At 41.0% G+C, this 16,045-nt stretch overlaps 1 protein-coding gene and 1 long non-coding RNA gene across 2 annotated transcripts in view; one reads left to right on the top strand and one right to left on the bottom strand.

The window, feature by feature from the left end:
• Positions 1 to 11,153, top strand: part of LOC125485863 — a 19,725-nt gene extending 8,572 nt beyond the window's left edge. The window contains exon 3 of the long non-coding RNA XR_007264580.1: positions 11,048 to 11,153. This is a non-coding gene — a long non-coding RNA (uncharacterized LOC125485863). The remainder of the gene's footprint in view (positions 1 to 11,047) is intronic.
• Positions 6,364 to 16,045, bottom strand: part of LOC109925023 (tripartite motif-containing protein 16-like) — a 15,483-nt gene continuing 5,801 nt past the window's right edge. The window contains exons 2-6 of the mRNA XM_048610902.1: positions 14,134 to 14,229; positions 13,810 to 14,043; positions 11,026 to 11,194; positions 8,567 to 8,650; positions 6,364 to 7,152 (exon numbers count right to left, since the gene is read on the bottom strand). Of these exons, the coding sequence (XP_048466859.1) occupies positions 6,590 to 7,152; positions 8,567 to 8,650; positions 11,026 to 11,194; positions 13,810 to 14,043; positions 14,134 to 14,229 (1,146 nt within the window). The 3' untranslated portion in view covers positions 6,364 to 6,589. The remainder of the gene's footprint in view (positions 7,153 to 8,566; positions 8,651 to 11,025; positions 11,195 to 13,809; positions 14,044 to 14,133; positions 14,230 to 16,045) is intronic.

Here is a 16,045-nt window from a genome sequence, read left to right as displayed (position 1 = left end):
GTCAGCCTCTCTGCTCCTATGATGCTGCTTGGCCTGCTGTGTTCATCCAGCCCTGCACCTTGTTGTCTCAGGTTATAGTCCAACAGGTTTGTTTGAGAACACAAGCTTTCAGAGCCTCACTCCTTCTTCAGGTGTTAGTGAGAGAGGTGGCATCAAGCATAGAATTTATTAGTAAAAGATCAAAGGGTCATAGAACTGATGCGAATGTATTGAACAAACCTAAGATTGCTGTTAAATCTTTAATCGGTTAGAAAGGAGGTGCGGGTTTCGATTGATTAATATGCAAATTGCAAGATTTCTTTCAAGTCACTGCCCTGAAATAACTAAAGGTTTTATCAGTATGCCAGAGGTGACATCGCAGGTCAGACAATGCATTTTAGGTGTGAGGCTTTGTTTAGAATCTGTCTGTGTTTTAACTGGGAGTCAGATTCATTTTACTTCTAAAGTAGGAATTTATAAAACTGTAGACTGACTGTCTACAAATTGTGTGTTTTTTAAACAAAATAGAATGTATCTACAATTACAAATCTGCAAATGCAAATTCACCCCATAAATTTTTCTGTGTGTGTACGTGTGCGCGCGTGTGTGAGAGGGTGAGAGAGAGTGTGTGTGTGTGTGTGAGAGGGGGGGGAGAGTGTGTGGGTGTGAGAGAGAGCATATGTGTGAGAATGTGAATGTGCATGTGCATGTGCATGTGCGTGTATGTGTGTGTGTATGTGAGAGAGTGAGTGCGAGTGTGTCTGTGTGTGTGCTTGAGAGAGAGTGTGAGTGTGTCTGTGCATTCTTGAGAGAGTGTGTTTGAGAAAGGGTATGTGTGTGTTTGTATGAGTGAGTGTGTGTATGTCTGCATGTGTGTGAGAAAGTGTGTGTATAAGAAACGGTGTGTGTGTGTGCATTTGTATGAGAGTATATAGTGTGGTGGGGTCACCTGTAGTGCGACATGAACCCAGGATCCCGGTTGAGCCTGCCCTCATGGGTATTGTAATTTCCAGGCTCTGCCTCTGCATGTTGATGAGTCCCTAAATAGCCAAACCAAAACTGTTAGTGTTATGTCAAATGGTGGCCTCCATGAGGGAGGTTGAGAAGGGGTTATTAGAGGACTTCAGGGGACTGAAGGCCTGGGGTTGGCTGATGGAGCACTGGGTTGGGTGTGGGAGGTAGATCACAAGGATTGACGTCGTGTATCTGATTTGGGCTTGGTGGTTTTCCAAGGCACTTGCTCAGTTCTCACCTGGTTATTGTGACTTCATTTCCGAAGGTTTGGGGAAAATCCCAGAGTACCACCTAGGTTTGGACTAGTTACATCCTCCTACCATCGCTTTCTTTCCTTCTCCTACAGATTTTCCTGTGTTACGTACCATTGTCAGAAAGCTGATCACCCTTCAAATCAACCACTATTTCTATGGATTTGCCAATGGTTTTACAGCCACATGTCCATTAATTCAGACTGGGTGTTAAACAATAGAAAATTTAAACAGAGTCCAAGTCCATACTTTAAATGAGATTTATTTTAGTTAATCGCACTAACCACACTCCATAAATTCACCCCACCCAATTGCTGGCTTCCCATTTTTTTACAACTAATTCATACCAAATTAAGTCTTAATATATCCAGCACCTGTTCTTCTTTAGTTTCATTAGGTCTCAGGCTGGGGTGCCCTCTCCTTTCTTCTCACCGCCATTTAACCCAGAAGTGGGCAGGTTGGTGTAAGAGTTCTAATTTTTTAAACCTTCAGCCACCATCTGAACCAAGTCTGTCCACAGATTTCCTCCTGAATGACAAGAGATGTCGTTAGAATACTGATAGATTCAGCATACAGTGTTATGAAAACGGCCATTAGTATCCTCAGCCATGCAACCTCAGACATTGATCACAAAAAGTATGCAAATAGAAACAGAGTTTAAAGTATCTGAAGCATAAAAGATGGATGATGAACATGCACAGAGTATAGTCTTAATTTAAACATGATAAGGGACAAAAGAGCCTGACTGCATGTGAGGCAGATAAGGGGACCCAGAGGATAGGAGCAAAGGAGCTTCATCCTTTTCAATTGCCTGAGGTCTGAGGTTCTTTCAACTTGTCCAGATGAGTGTGAGGACTGCAAGGTGGATGAGCTGACAACCATGCCACTGTGTACTGGACGCCATTAAAGACGTGGAAGGGAGTAAGAAGGAATGTAGTGGCAGTAGGGGACAGTATAGTGAAGGAGATTAACACTGTTCTCTGCAGAAAAGAGCATGAGTCCAAATGACTGTGTTTCCTGCCCAGTGCCAGGGTTCAGGACATTTGCTCAGGGCTGGAGAGCAAATTCAGTGGGAAGGGGAGGATCCAGTTGACATTGTCCACATTGGTACCAATGACAAAACAAGACAAAGAAGGAAGTTGTTCATAGTTAATACGAGGAGGTAGGTACCAGATTAAGAAATATAACTTCAAAGATCATAATCTCTGCATTATTTCCTGACCCACATGTATATTAGTATAGAGTAAATCAGATTAGAGAGATGAATGTGTTGGGGGAGTTACAGGAAATTAGAAATCCATGTGATAAGGGAATTTTGGTGATCATGGGTGATTTTAATCTGCACGTAGATTGGGAAAATCAACTTAGCCACAATACCATAGAGAAGAAATTCCAGGAGTGTATACGGGATGGTTTTCTTGACCAATATATGGAGGAACCAACTAGAAAGCAGGCCATATATTGGTCAAGAAAACCATAAAATGATAGAATTTTTTATCAAGATGCAGAGTGAGGTTGTTGATTTGGAGCCTCGGGTGCTGAACCTTAATAAGGGAAACTAGGAGAATATGAGGCGTAAGTTGGCTTTGACAGACTGTAATAGTCACCTTATTAAGGATGGAAGTAATCGTGTTGGAGTCAGTTTATAGACAGTTTTCCAGACCAATACCCAGAATAAAAGGGTTGTCTAATGAGGAAAGGTTAAACAAGCTAGACTTGTGCCTGCTGGAGATTAGAAGAGCAAGAAGTGACTTGATTGAAACATACTGAATCATTCACCATCAACCAATATTTAATTTGGTCAGGAACAAAAACAGAAGCAGCTGGAAAAGCTCAGTAGGTCTGGCAGCATCTGTGATGAAAAAATCAGAGTTAATGTTTTGGGTCCAGTGACCCTTCCTCAGAACTTAATTTGGTTAGGACTGTTTCAAGTATTTCAGGATACATGGAAGAAGCTGCATTATGTTATGCAGCTATGGAAGAGACTGGCATTTATATTTCAAATACATCATTGCTTCATTCAATTTGCACAATGGCCACGCTAGATATGAAAAAACATGTTTCCTCCTGTGGGAAAACTTAGAACTAGGGATTACTTTTTTAAAAATCAGGGGTTACTCATTTAAAACACAAATATGAAACTTTCTTTTTTCTCTCAGAGAGAGAAGTCTTTCAAACACTCTTCCTGAAAAGATGGTGAAAACAGAGTCCTGGATTAATTTTAAAACAGAATTTCTGTAATGCAATAGTTGCATTCCTGCACAACACTGTGTTCTAGAAAATCGTGCTGTAGAAATAACGGGATTTTGGGAAAAGCGGGGTTAGGGTCAGACCACCAAAAAATCACTCAAAATCACTAACGAAAATCAGTCAATCAAAAGCCTAACACAAAGGATAGCACAGTTTGAATAAATGTTTACTTCATAGCTAATAATGAAATAAAAGTAAATTTAACATCTTATCTTGAAAAAAATGTCAAGATGACTTGATGGGGGAGGAGGTTTTGAGGTTGCTCTGTTGTTAATGCAAGGGCTGAGGGTCGTCATCATCATCATCATCACCTCATCATCTTATTCCATGAACTGCTACCCTGCTGTGTTCTGCATTGTAATCATTGTCCTCTAAAAGCTGCAACTACTTCTCAAATTCCCTCAGAATAGAAGACAAAACAGAAGTCGAAAGCTCTAAGATAACAAGGTGTAGAGCTGGATGAACACAGCAGGTCAAGCAGCATCAGAGGAGCAGGAAGGCTGACGTTTCGGGCCTAGACCCTTCTTCGAAAGCTCTCGTTGTGCTGCATCCTGGACTTTGTCTTCTTTATGTCCAGCTTCCACTTCCCACTCAATGACAAGTTGCTGCAGAGAGGTCTTGCATCGTGGGACTCAAGCAGCTCTTCAACGTCCTGCCTCTCCACTTCTTCCAATCCAACTTGCTTTTCAAGATCAACACAATGTTCTTTGATTCTTGGGGGCTCCCCTGACAGATCAAAGGTTTTAAAATCTTTTAAAAGAATCTGGGAGAAGCTTCCGCCAAACTGTATGCAAGCAGTCCTTACTGACATCACCCCAGGCCTATACAATAATGTCAATTGCATTCTTGATGTTAAAGCTCTTCCAAAATTGAAGAACACTGTCCTTATCCCCCACAGTGGCTCAGACTTGTTCCTGCAATACAGCTTGCTTTATTTTTTTCTGCATTGTCTCTAATGGTGCATAAGATAGACTCCTTTATTCCTGTTGTGCGAACTTATTTTCACATGTTCTCTCATTATGCTCAAAATGCTTATAACATCTGCCTTCTCTTCCAGTGGTATAGTCTTTCTTTTACATTCACCATCTGCAATTTTAACACCAGGACGCTTCTTGCCAACATTCTTGTCACTTTGTCCTCACATTTTTGTGGGTAACACACAGTAGAACTTGCAATAAAAAGTACTGTACCTCTCACAGAAAGCGCGATGATCACGTTATGCTGGCATGGAGACTGTTTAGGTGCTGACATTGCATATGCTCAGGACAAAGCCTGCGAAACGATCATGTGATGTCGGCGTGTTCTCCTCTGCGCACTGATGAGTCACATTGTAGCCAACACAAGTTCGCGTTTTAGAGATAGCGTTCCCCTATACTTCAGTCACATTATAGCCATTTCACGTTGCTGGAACACGTGTTATAGCAGAACCCCTGTAAATAGATTCTTGTTAAGCAAGGAGGTGAAAGGTTATTAGGGTTAGGTGGGAATGAGGATTTAGACCATAAGATGTAGAAGTGAAAGTAGTCCATTTGACCCATCAAGTCTGTTCTGCCATTCAATCAAATCATGGCTGACCAATAGTCCTCAAATCCACTTTCCTCCCTTGTCCCTCAAGGAATCCTTTGATTCGCTGACCAAATAGATATCTGTCTCTCTCAGCCTTGAATATACTTAACAGACTGTGGTAAAGAATTCCAAAGATTCGCTACCTTTTGAGAGAAAAAACCCTCCTTACTTTGACTATGCCTGCTGGTCTTAAATTCTTTCATAAGGAGAACCAATCTCTCCAAATTCACCATGCCTAGCCACCCAAAAATCTTTTTTTGAAGAAGAATCATAGCGAACTTGAAACATTAACTCTGTTTGTCTCTCCACATTTGCTGCCAGATCTGAGTTTCTCCAGCATTAATTGTGCTTGTGTGCCCAAGAATCTTGTATGTTTCAATAAGGTCTCCTTTGATTTGATTTTACAATCAGATCAGCTGTAATCCTGTGATTGGTGAAGCATGCTTGAAGGACTGAACGATATACTCCAGCTCTTAATTCATGTGTTGATATGTTACTAACTCCTACATTAAGAATCTAACCATCTCTCCCTGACATACAATAATATTACAGTAACTGAATCAATCACTACCATTATCCTAGGGGTTACCATTGACCAGAAATATAACTGGACCAGCTATATAAATACTGTGACTTCAAGAGCAGGTCAAAGGCTGGGAACTCTGTAGCATATAATTCTCATCCTGTTTCCACAAAGCCTCTCCACGATTTACATGACATAAAGCAGGGGTACGATAGAATACTCTTCACCTGATTGGATGAGTGCAGCTCCAACAACATTCAAGAAGCTCAACATCGTCTGGACAAAGAAGCCTCCTTGACCAGTACCCCATCCACGATCTTAAACACACAATCTCTCCACCTGCTGCACAAAAGCAACAGTATGTACCATCTGCAAAATACACTGCAGGAACTCATCTGGTATCCTTTGACATTTTCCAAACCTACAGCCTCTATCATCTAGATGAACAAGATGTGTGGGGATACTATCACCTGCGAGTTCCCATCCAAGACGCACACCGTCCTCTGCTGAAGCAATAATATTGCAGTTGTTTCACTGTCTGAATCAAAATTCTGGAACTCTCTTTCTAACAATACTGTGGCTATATCCAAACCATATGGACTGCAGCAATTCAAGAGTGTGACTCGCTATGTTCATTCTCAGGGCAACAAATCTGACCTTGCCAGTGAACACAAATCCCAGGAATACGTAAGAATAATGTTACACCAGGTTCAATCAACAAACTTAGTGCAAGAAGTTGACTCTCTCAAGCTCAGTCCCACTGGGGCAGAGGATTTACTCATTGATGTAAAGCAGCTGTCATTGTCTGCTCACTAATTCTGTTTCACTTTAATTCACTCTCTCCCTCTATAACCCTTTCTTGTATGAAGCTCCACCTTGCTGACAGTTTTGTCCTACCTCATAGGAATTGCTCAGACTAATCTCTGAGGAAACATTTTTGAAAGGAAATCTGGATTGTGCTTGGTAATGAGGTGCAAGGTCAGAACAGAGGTGCTGGAAGCAATAACTAGTGATCAAACTGCTGAATAGTGAGAGAGGAATTGGAATAAAGGCCAAAGGCTGGATACAGGGGTTCAGTGAAGACAGCTTGGAATCTATACAGAAGGATTATTCTATCACTGAACGCATAGAATGAGAGGGTGCCTGCTTCAGTGTCCAGGTAAACCCCAATCCGGTTGCACCTGGTTGCTGGGAGGTTAATACCTTTATTTCTGTGTCTTGTGGAAAAACGGAGCCAGGTTCCCCCATCTGGGTAAACGTTCAAGCACCAGGACATAGCATTTTCACCAATACAACATGACCGCTCTGCCCCCTTTCTCTTCATCCTGCCATACACAACCCCTACTTTGGCCAGGAAGTTGTGTGTGTAAGTCTGACCCTGCACCTCCCAGTAGTATTTACCACAGGCCAGGCTTTCACTGCATAACACCTGCCATAAGCTGTCAAAGCGCTCAGGGTGATTAGGGTAGGCCTGTGACTCTGGATAACATTCCGTCACCGTCTGATTTCCAGCTGATAAATGGAGATAATTATTCACTGTGTTGGGATCAAAAGTCAGATTCACAGCATCTGCATTGAGAAAAAGAGAGAGGCACAAACATTTGCTGAGAAATAGTTTTTTTAAAAAAATCAACTTTGCATTAACAAGTTGTCTGTGCTCTTAAAAACTGCATTCAGTTATATTTTTACAGTTAAATAAACATTCTCTTGAAAAACCATACAGATTGGAATTCGCTATCTGAACAAGCAGCTGATACAGATTCATTTACAACTTTCAATAAAAAATTGGGCAAATACTTGAAAAGAAAAAAATATAAAACTATGGGGAAAGAGTAAGTATGGGTGTGTGATTTACTTGCTAGGTCTTTCAGAGAGTCAACACAGACAGAACGATTCAATTAACTCCATTTTCTGGTTATGATTCTACGAAAAAGGCTGACAAAGTGTCTGGATAAAGGTCACTACAACAATCCCAGGGAGCTGATATAACAATTAGATACATTTTATTACATTTAATTATGATGTTAGCTGGTTTCTTTATATTACTTCCTAATCCAAACTTGTTTTTATTAGTTCACATCGCTCTCTGGGCTAGTATTTATTGCCCATCCCTAATTTCCCAAAGGGCAGTTAAGAGTCATACATGTTGTTGTGGGTCTGGGGTCACGTCTAGGCCAGACCCTGGAAAATAGAAGACTAGTAGGTGATTACTTGAGGTTTTAGGATTGTAAAAGGCAGTGATTGGATAGATGGAAATTTTTGTCACTGAGAGTGGCAGAGTCTAACACAGGGAGACAGAACCCTTTACTCAGAGGCAGACCATTCTATTCAGGAGAGAAGTCAGGGAGTACATAATTGTGCAAAAGCTGGTATAAATGGAACTCTCCCACATAAAGGAGTGGATGCTGATTCAATAATTTAATATATAAAACCAATAGAGTTTTACCGTCCCAAGTATATAAAAGAGTACGGAGGCAAAGAAGATGTGAATTTTGGATATGGATCTGCCATTATCACTGAATGGTGAAACAGGCTGAAGAAATTGCAAGGTTTCTATATCCCAGGAGCACTGAATTTCCCCCACAGTTTACTGATGTATAAACCACTAATACAGCCTGTAATGGTGAGAACCTCAGAAAAACATCACATTGTCTGCTACTGCCTGATGGCAGCACAGATTGAACACTACCTAAATGATGCTGTGACCTGTTACATTCCCTGTGACTGGTTTGGTTTTGTGCAGCATGAGAGAGTGATGTGAATTGACCTGTGGTTCACTGTGTTTGTGACAGTGGAAATACAACATTCATCATTTGTTTTCCAACAAAGCAGTGAAAATGGTACACAAAGAAGTTTAATAAATATAGAGGTGGTTAGATTGGAATCTGAATTGTGTGTACAGATTGCATTACACAGTTACCTGTCTGTTCATTTCCATGATTGTCTTAGTAATAACTCTGATAAGTTCATGGAGAACACTCACAGGGTAAGAAATCCTCTCTGGTTTCCAGGTGAAGCAGGGGAACTTGAGACAAAGGAGTCACTGTGGGGAGATCCCGGTCTTGTTCTATGCAAGTTAACATAGGAGGAACACATGTGAGATTTAATAACTTCACCTTGAGTTGTTTATGGCTTATTACCTTCTTTAGTTTGTTCCGCCTACAATTATCCTTCTTTCTGATGTTCTGAATGCAGATTAGTCAGTGCATCCTCCCCTGGACATTCTACAGGCATAAACAAACAGAAAAAGGGAGTTGTCAGCTCTACATTTTACCTTGGCAGTGGGAGGCTTTGAAGTCACAGCTGCCAAATTGGAGAGAGGTGAATGGGGAATGTGCAAGAGGCCAGAGGCAGAGACAAACATTATAATGGAGGTAATGAGGGACTAGGAGCCAATGTATGTCATTGAGCACAGGTATGATGGGTGAACAAGCCTTGGTGTAAGTTAAGATACAGGCAGCAGAGTTAGGATGAGTTGAAATTTATGGACCACAAGATGCCAGTAGTGGTCAATTCTAAAGATAAAAAGACTTGGGTTACATATGCAGCAGCAGGTGGACTAAGATTGGGCCAGTAGTAAGTGGCATTGTGAAGTGTTTGTGGCAATGCAGCTATAGGACAGGAAGCTCAAATGAGAGAGTGAACAGTCTGGCTCAGCTTGAGGTAAAACTGAAAAAAAATTGAATTGATAATTACGGTATGGAGTTGACTGTGGGCCAAAATTTATAGCCCAGTGATTCATTAGAGGAAATTGCAAATCATCCAAGATTGAGGGCTGGACATTCAGAGGTAAGACAACTTTGGAACTATTTAAAAATGGTGAGAGGAACCTGATTCCAAGACTCCCAACCTCATTCCTTGAACTACCAGTTTTCATTGGCATTGGATAAAAGTGTAGGTAACGTAGCTGCACTCTGCACTCTGATCCGGCCAACTCCATTTCAGACATTTCTTAGCCCCACACAATTTGTGGAGGTGGACCAGCTTCTCCATGATATCCCCACAGGAATCCTTAACTGTTGGCTGGATATAAGAACTTTTTGTTCAAAGATCTTATACATCTACACCACCCCATCCCCAACCACCACCACCACCAGCCATCTTTCCCCTTCACCCCCTCATAACCTCTGTGGCAGCCCATGCCCCCACATATATGGCACCTTGTAACTTCGATGGCGACCTGATACCAATTCATGTCCTTCCACCTACTTTCTACAAGCCCATCATATTCTCCGTACCAATACCATGCCTCTTCCATGTCCATTCACCCACCAGAACTATCTAAGTAGCCAGTGAACCATAAAATAACAGTGGCAAAAGTGTGGATCTGCTGAGAAAATTAATCGGAAATATCCTTTGAAAAAAAGCTGCTATTCCTACAACCCTATAAAATCAGATTGACTATTAAAGCATCAATGACAGAATCTTCAAACACTTCATATATCTTAATTTTGTCCAAAAGAACATTGTGGCATTGACAAGAGAGACATCAGAAAGAATAAATTATTGGAACCTCTTAAAAATTGAAGTCAAGCAAAATCATCAATTGACTGTTTTGGAAATCTGTGTTGAGTTCATTACTTGTCTGGCCTCTCAGGCAAGCATGCGCAGACAGAACATATTGTTCCAGAGTTAAGATATAAACGAGGGTGAAGAGGAGATCCTTGGGACAACTCAATAGAAATTTGTATTCATGTAAAATCTTCCATGTAGTAAATATTCCAAGTGCTTCACAGGAGTGCTAGCAGAGAAAGGTTGACATGGGGACACACATAAAGAGATAATAGGTCAGCTGACCAAATTCTTGGTTAAAGAAATAGGATTTAATGTGTGAAAATAGGTGAAAAGGTGGAGATATTTGGGAAAGGAATTCTAGAGCTTAGAATGCAGGCAGCTGAAGGCAGGGTTGCTAACTAAAACTAAGAATGTGAAATGGGCTAAAATTGGAGGAGTGCTGAGATCTCAGAAAGCTGTAGGGTTGTAGGAGATTAAAGGATAGGGAGGGGTTATACAATGGAGGTATTCAAAATGAAAGATGAGAATTTTTAAATCGAAGCATTGCTTAAACAAGATCAGTTTATCAAGCATAGAGGTGATTGGTGTGAGTTTGATTCCAGTGGAAAAGGTGTGAGATCAAGAAATGAAGACATTGCAAGAGAATCTCTCTCTATGATCAGCTAGACGAAAGTTAATCAAGGCAAGGTAGTCCCATGGGGAGCTATTTTGTAGATAGATAGATATGAAGACAAAGGGCATCAACAGGGCTAATGCAGCATATTCACAAACAAAGAGATTAACGACAAATGTCGAACAAGTTAAAAATTCTCAGTGCTGCAAAAGATAATCTCCAGTTTATAAAGTAGTAAAATTTTAAAATTGAGCACAAGTATATAATGTGTAGCATACTTTCTAACAGACTAACAGACAAACTAACTGACTAACCCTTTATTTTGTTGTTTTTCAGTTGCCTGACAGCTGCTCTCAGATATCCTGTAACCAGTGCTGAGAGGTCAGTTGCTACTTTACTGGCACAGCGAAGCTTGGCTTCAACATTGGAGCTGAACGCTGGGATATCCCAAGTCTGCAATGATGAGTTCAAAGCTAAAGATTCCTAATAGGAAATAAAGCAGATCAGAAGTTTGAAAATATCACAGAGACATAGTTCCTGTTCCATATTTCCCAGTGTCCGAGAGGCATTTCCCCATCCTACTGTCCAGAAGGCACTGATCATGCTTCATGTCCAAGAGTCACATCTCCATTCCCTATAGGTTGGCAAGCATCATGATGACAGCTGAATGGGAATTGTTGTAAGTTAGAATCTGGGCAGTAGAGTTTTGGATGTGTTAACATTTATGAAGGATGAAAAGCTAGTGAGGAGATCAGCATTATTACTGAGGTGGAAGTAAATGGTCTCAATACCAGAAAGGATATGAGTTAGAAGTCCGGCTGAGGGTCAAAAGGATTCCAAGGTTGTGAACAGTCTGTTTCAGTTTGAGGTAGCTTTTTGGAGGGGATGGAATCAATGACAAGGGGGTAAAGTTAATGGTTTCAGTCTACCCAATATTGAACTTGAAGACATTGTGGCTCATGTGGATCCAGGACAGGCAACGGTGGGATCAAGAGGTGGCGGCATGTAGACCTGGGTATTGTCTGTACATATGTAGAAGCTGAACCATTGTGTGTGGAGGAAATTGACAAGGGGAAGGATGTACACATTAAAATACATGAGAACCAATGGTAAATCCTTGCAGGACAACAAATGTAAATGGTACGTAGTCAGAAATACATTGCTGCAAATCTTATAGCCACACATATTTTCAAATCACCCTGTTCAAAGATGTTGTTACCCACATCAGCAGTAGGTGGGGCTTGAACCTGGGTTTCCTGGCTCAGAGACAGGGACACTCCCACCTTAAGAGCTTATCCTGTAGCTACAACTGATCAGGTAAGAATGAAACCAGATGAGGGTGACAGAACTAGACAATGGAGGATGGGTTTTGGAGGAATACGTTTTAATTGAATGCATCAAAATTTTCAGACAGGCTGTTATGCCCCTGTCCTTCACCTTGCATCTACCTCAAACATGTCTGGATGGGATCTAGTGCTGAAGCATTACATTCTTTCTCTCTGACCTGACACAATTTAGTCTATTGAAGACTCTTACTGCTACCCAGCTGGCATCTACTAAGCAATGTGAAAAATTGCACAAGTGAATCCTGTCCAGAAAAAGCAGGACAATTCAAATCACCCAGGTGGTACTCCATCAGCCTACTGTCAATTGTCAGCAGCATGTTGGAAGGGATCGTCAACAGTGCTATCAAGTAGCATGTACTCAGCAATGACTTGCTCACTTAGGTTAGGGTTCTCTGAGGCCCATTCAGCGCCTGATCTCATTATAGCCTTTGTCCAATATATGGACTAACAGCTGAATGCAAGAGTGGAAGTGAGGTGACTGCCCTTTGAAATCAAGGCAGGATTTGACCAAGTATGGCATCAGTGAGCCCTAGCAAAGCTTGAGCTAATGGAAAAGAGAGGGAGAGCTCTCCACCAAGTGGAGTCATATGTAACACAACATAAGATGGTTCTGGTTTCTCGAAGTCAGTCATCTCAGCCAGAGGGAGAGGACAACCAGAGTTCTTCAGAGTAATGTCCTACAGCTGTTCCATTAATGACCATCACTCCATCACAAAGTCAGAATTGGGGATGTTCACTGATTGCACATTTTCAATACTGTTTATGACTATTTAGCTTTGAAGCAGTCTGTATCCAAATACAACAAGACTTGGACAACATTCATAGTTGGGTTGGTAAGTGTCAAATAGCATTCATGCCACACAAGTATCAATGACCATCTCCAAAAGGAGAGAATCTAGCTATCTTAATTTAACATTCAATGGCATTATTATAACTGAATCCCCCACTATCAACATTCTGGAGGTTACCATTGACCAGAAACAGAACTGAACCTACCATTTAGGCATTGTGGCCACAAAGTCAGGTCTGAGGCTGTGATCTCTGTGGTGGGTAACTCACCTCCTGACTCATCAAAGCCTGTCCACCATCTACAGGGTACAAGTCATCAGTGTGATGCAATAGTCTCTACTTTCCTGGTTCCAACAACACTCAAACCATCTACAAGATCTACTTCAGAAACCAATCAAAGCTCCTTTGACACTATCTTCTAAACCTATGACTATTACCACCTAGATGGACAAAGCCAGTAGGTACATAGGAGCACCTGATAGTTTCCCTCCAAGCCACATACCAACCTGATCTGGAATTTTATTGCTGTTCCGTTACTGTCGCTGGGCCAAAATCCTAGATCTCCCTTCTTAACAGCACTGTGGATATATACACACCACATGGACTGCAGAGCTTTAAGAAGCCAGCTCACCACCACCTTTTTTTAGAAATGGTTAGTAATTGCTGACCTTGCCAGTGATGCCCACATCAGTGACTGAATTTTTAAAAAAGCTGCTATTAGCTGACACAGCATAGAGCAGTGATTAAAACCTGCGTGCTCAGCTCTGTATGATTCAGGCAAATTGAAATTAACTCACTGAGCCAGCAAGGAGTTTATCTCTCAGTCTTTATCGCTTATATTGGATGCATAGGCATTGACCTTTGTCACAAAGCTGCAATCAGGTTTAATCTCTAAGATCTGAATCAGCACATTTGATTGTTGGGTGGATGAATGAATAGAAATGGAATCAGTATATTCAGTACCTGCACCAGCATCACATGATCACTGCTCTTTGACAAGGTTTTCAGTTGCTGCTCCTCCTCTCTCAGTTCATCACATTTCTGTTCTAGTTGGCTCCGGATACTGTCAGCCCGGCTCAGTGCTGCCTGCACTGTGTTCTCGACCAATCCAATCACTTCTTCAGTGGCTTCCTCAATGGCTTCAGTCATTACAGAGAATGTGCCTCTAATTTCACATTCCACTTTAAGTGAAGAGCTCTAACAAAGAGTAAGACACAGGGCCACTGACTGTTTGACCGCATGCACCATAGTCAACTGATGTTCCTCAAATCTCAAGGATATACTCACCATGATTGAGTCAACATTTTGTTGCAAAAATCTGAGCTCGACTAGAGTTTTCTTTATCTTTGCTTCTACTTCACGTTCTTTTTGGAAAAGCTTTTCCTTGAAAGTAGTAATGCATGTTAACAGTGAACCATTGATAAGAACTAAAAGATCGATCCTGTCCCCATCCCATGAACCTAATTCCAAGAACTGCCTAGAAACACAAATCAGTTCATACTGCAATACTGATTAATATTTTTGTGGAGACAATAGATACAAACCTTTTCTTCCTCTATCACATGCCTACAGGCCTGCCACATAGTTTTAACATTGGTAGATTTCCTTGAGTGTCACTGCTAATAGGAACAATTTTATACAAGACTTGCATTTATATTTGCTTTTCACAGGTACCAATACCTCAAAATAGTTTACAGCCAATAAATTACTTACTACTAATTTATTGTATGAAAAGCTGCAGCCAATTTGCACATAGCAAACTCCCACAAACATGTTCAAATAATCTGATTGAGGAATAAATAAATATTGGCCAGGATACCACAGGTAACTCTCCTGCTCTATTCACAGTTGTGGTATGAGACCTTCTACATTCACCCAAGGCAGATGTGTTTTCAATTTTCTCATCTCATCTGAAAGACAACACCTTTGATTGAACAGCATTATCTCAGTATTGCATTGGATGTCAACCTTGATTTTTGTCTCAAGTCCTGGAGTAGTACTTGAACACAATTTTGTGATTCAGAGGTAAGAATGACAGACTTATAATTGTGTGGTAAGTTATTGGGTAGTGAGGAGATACAGGAAGAAGGAATCTTACAAAGGCTCCTTGCAAACTTGTTGCTATTCTGCCACAACATAGACACAATAAGAATATTGTTTTTCTCCAGTCGAGATATGTTCCACAAATTCCTCACCATGAAATCCAACTTACTTTCAGCTGTCCGTGTGACTTGTCCTAGAGATGTTCTCATCAATGGTCCCACTGATGACTCTGTGTATGGTCCCACTAATTGCTATAATATTCACACATTCTCAGGTCCAACCACTCACAAAATATAAATATTTGTTCAACCAGAATCCAGTCCCCCTCCCTGAAGGGAAAAATGTGACAGAGTAAAGTGAAAAACTGACTTTATAAGCCATTGTAATCCTGCATTTTGTAAATAGGGTCATAGAGTACTAAAGCAAGTACATTATGATGAACTTTTACAGAACTGGTTTATCCTCAAGTGGAGGATTGTATCCAGTTCTAGGCACCAAGCTTTAAGGATGAGAAGTAATTGGAGAAGTTGCTGAAAAGATTTACAAGAGTGGTTCCAATGGATGAAAGACTTCAGTTATGAGGATAGTTTGGAAAGCTGGGTCTTTTCTCTTTAGAGGAAAAAAAAAGGTTGAGCAGAGATTGAATGGAGGTGTCCAAAATCAGAAGGGGACAAAGTAAATGGGGAGAAACTGACCATTGGTGAAAGGGTTGAGAACCAGACAACACCAAACTAGAATTAAAGCTATAATCATTCTATGTTCAATTCTACAAGATCCTTGGCCTTCAAAGTGTCCTCTTATATTATCTTCCCTGCTGATGGCGCTGGTTGATAGTTGGGTGTAGGCACCAAGGCATCATGCATTCTCCCCCAAGAGGACAGTCTTCACATATAAGGCATTTCCTGACAGGGTATTATGGGTGACTATTGCTGCATGGCCAGTATCATAGTCTATCATAAGATTGCCATCACTCGATATCCACACATTGAACCTCCAGTGAGGATAAACTTAGGAATTATAGATCTATTAGCTTATTATCTGTTTTGGCGAAGTTGCTAGAATCCAGTTGCTGAGTGAATGAGAACTTTCACAAAATCAGAGCTAATCAGAGAAAGCTGGGATAACAAGGTGTAGAGCTGGATGAACACAGCAGGCC

The sequence above is a fragment of the Rhincodon typus genome, chromosome 23 (genome assembly GCF_021869965.1).
Source record: "Rhincodon typus isolate 14 chromosome 23, sRhiTyp1.1, whole genome shotgun sequence".
Lineage (NCBI taxonomy): Eukaryota > Metazoa > Chordata > Chondrichthyes > Orectolobiformes > Rhincodontidae > Rhincodon > Rhincodon typus.
This window is presented reverse-complemented; position numbering and strand designations above follow the sequence as displayed.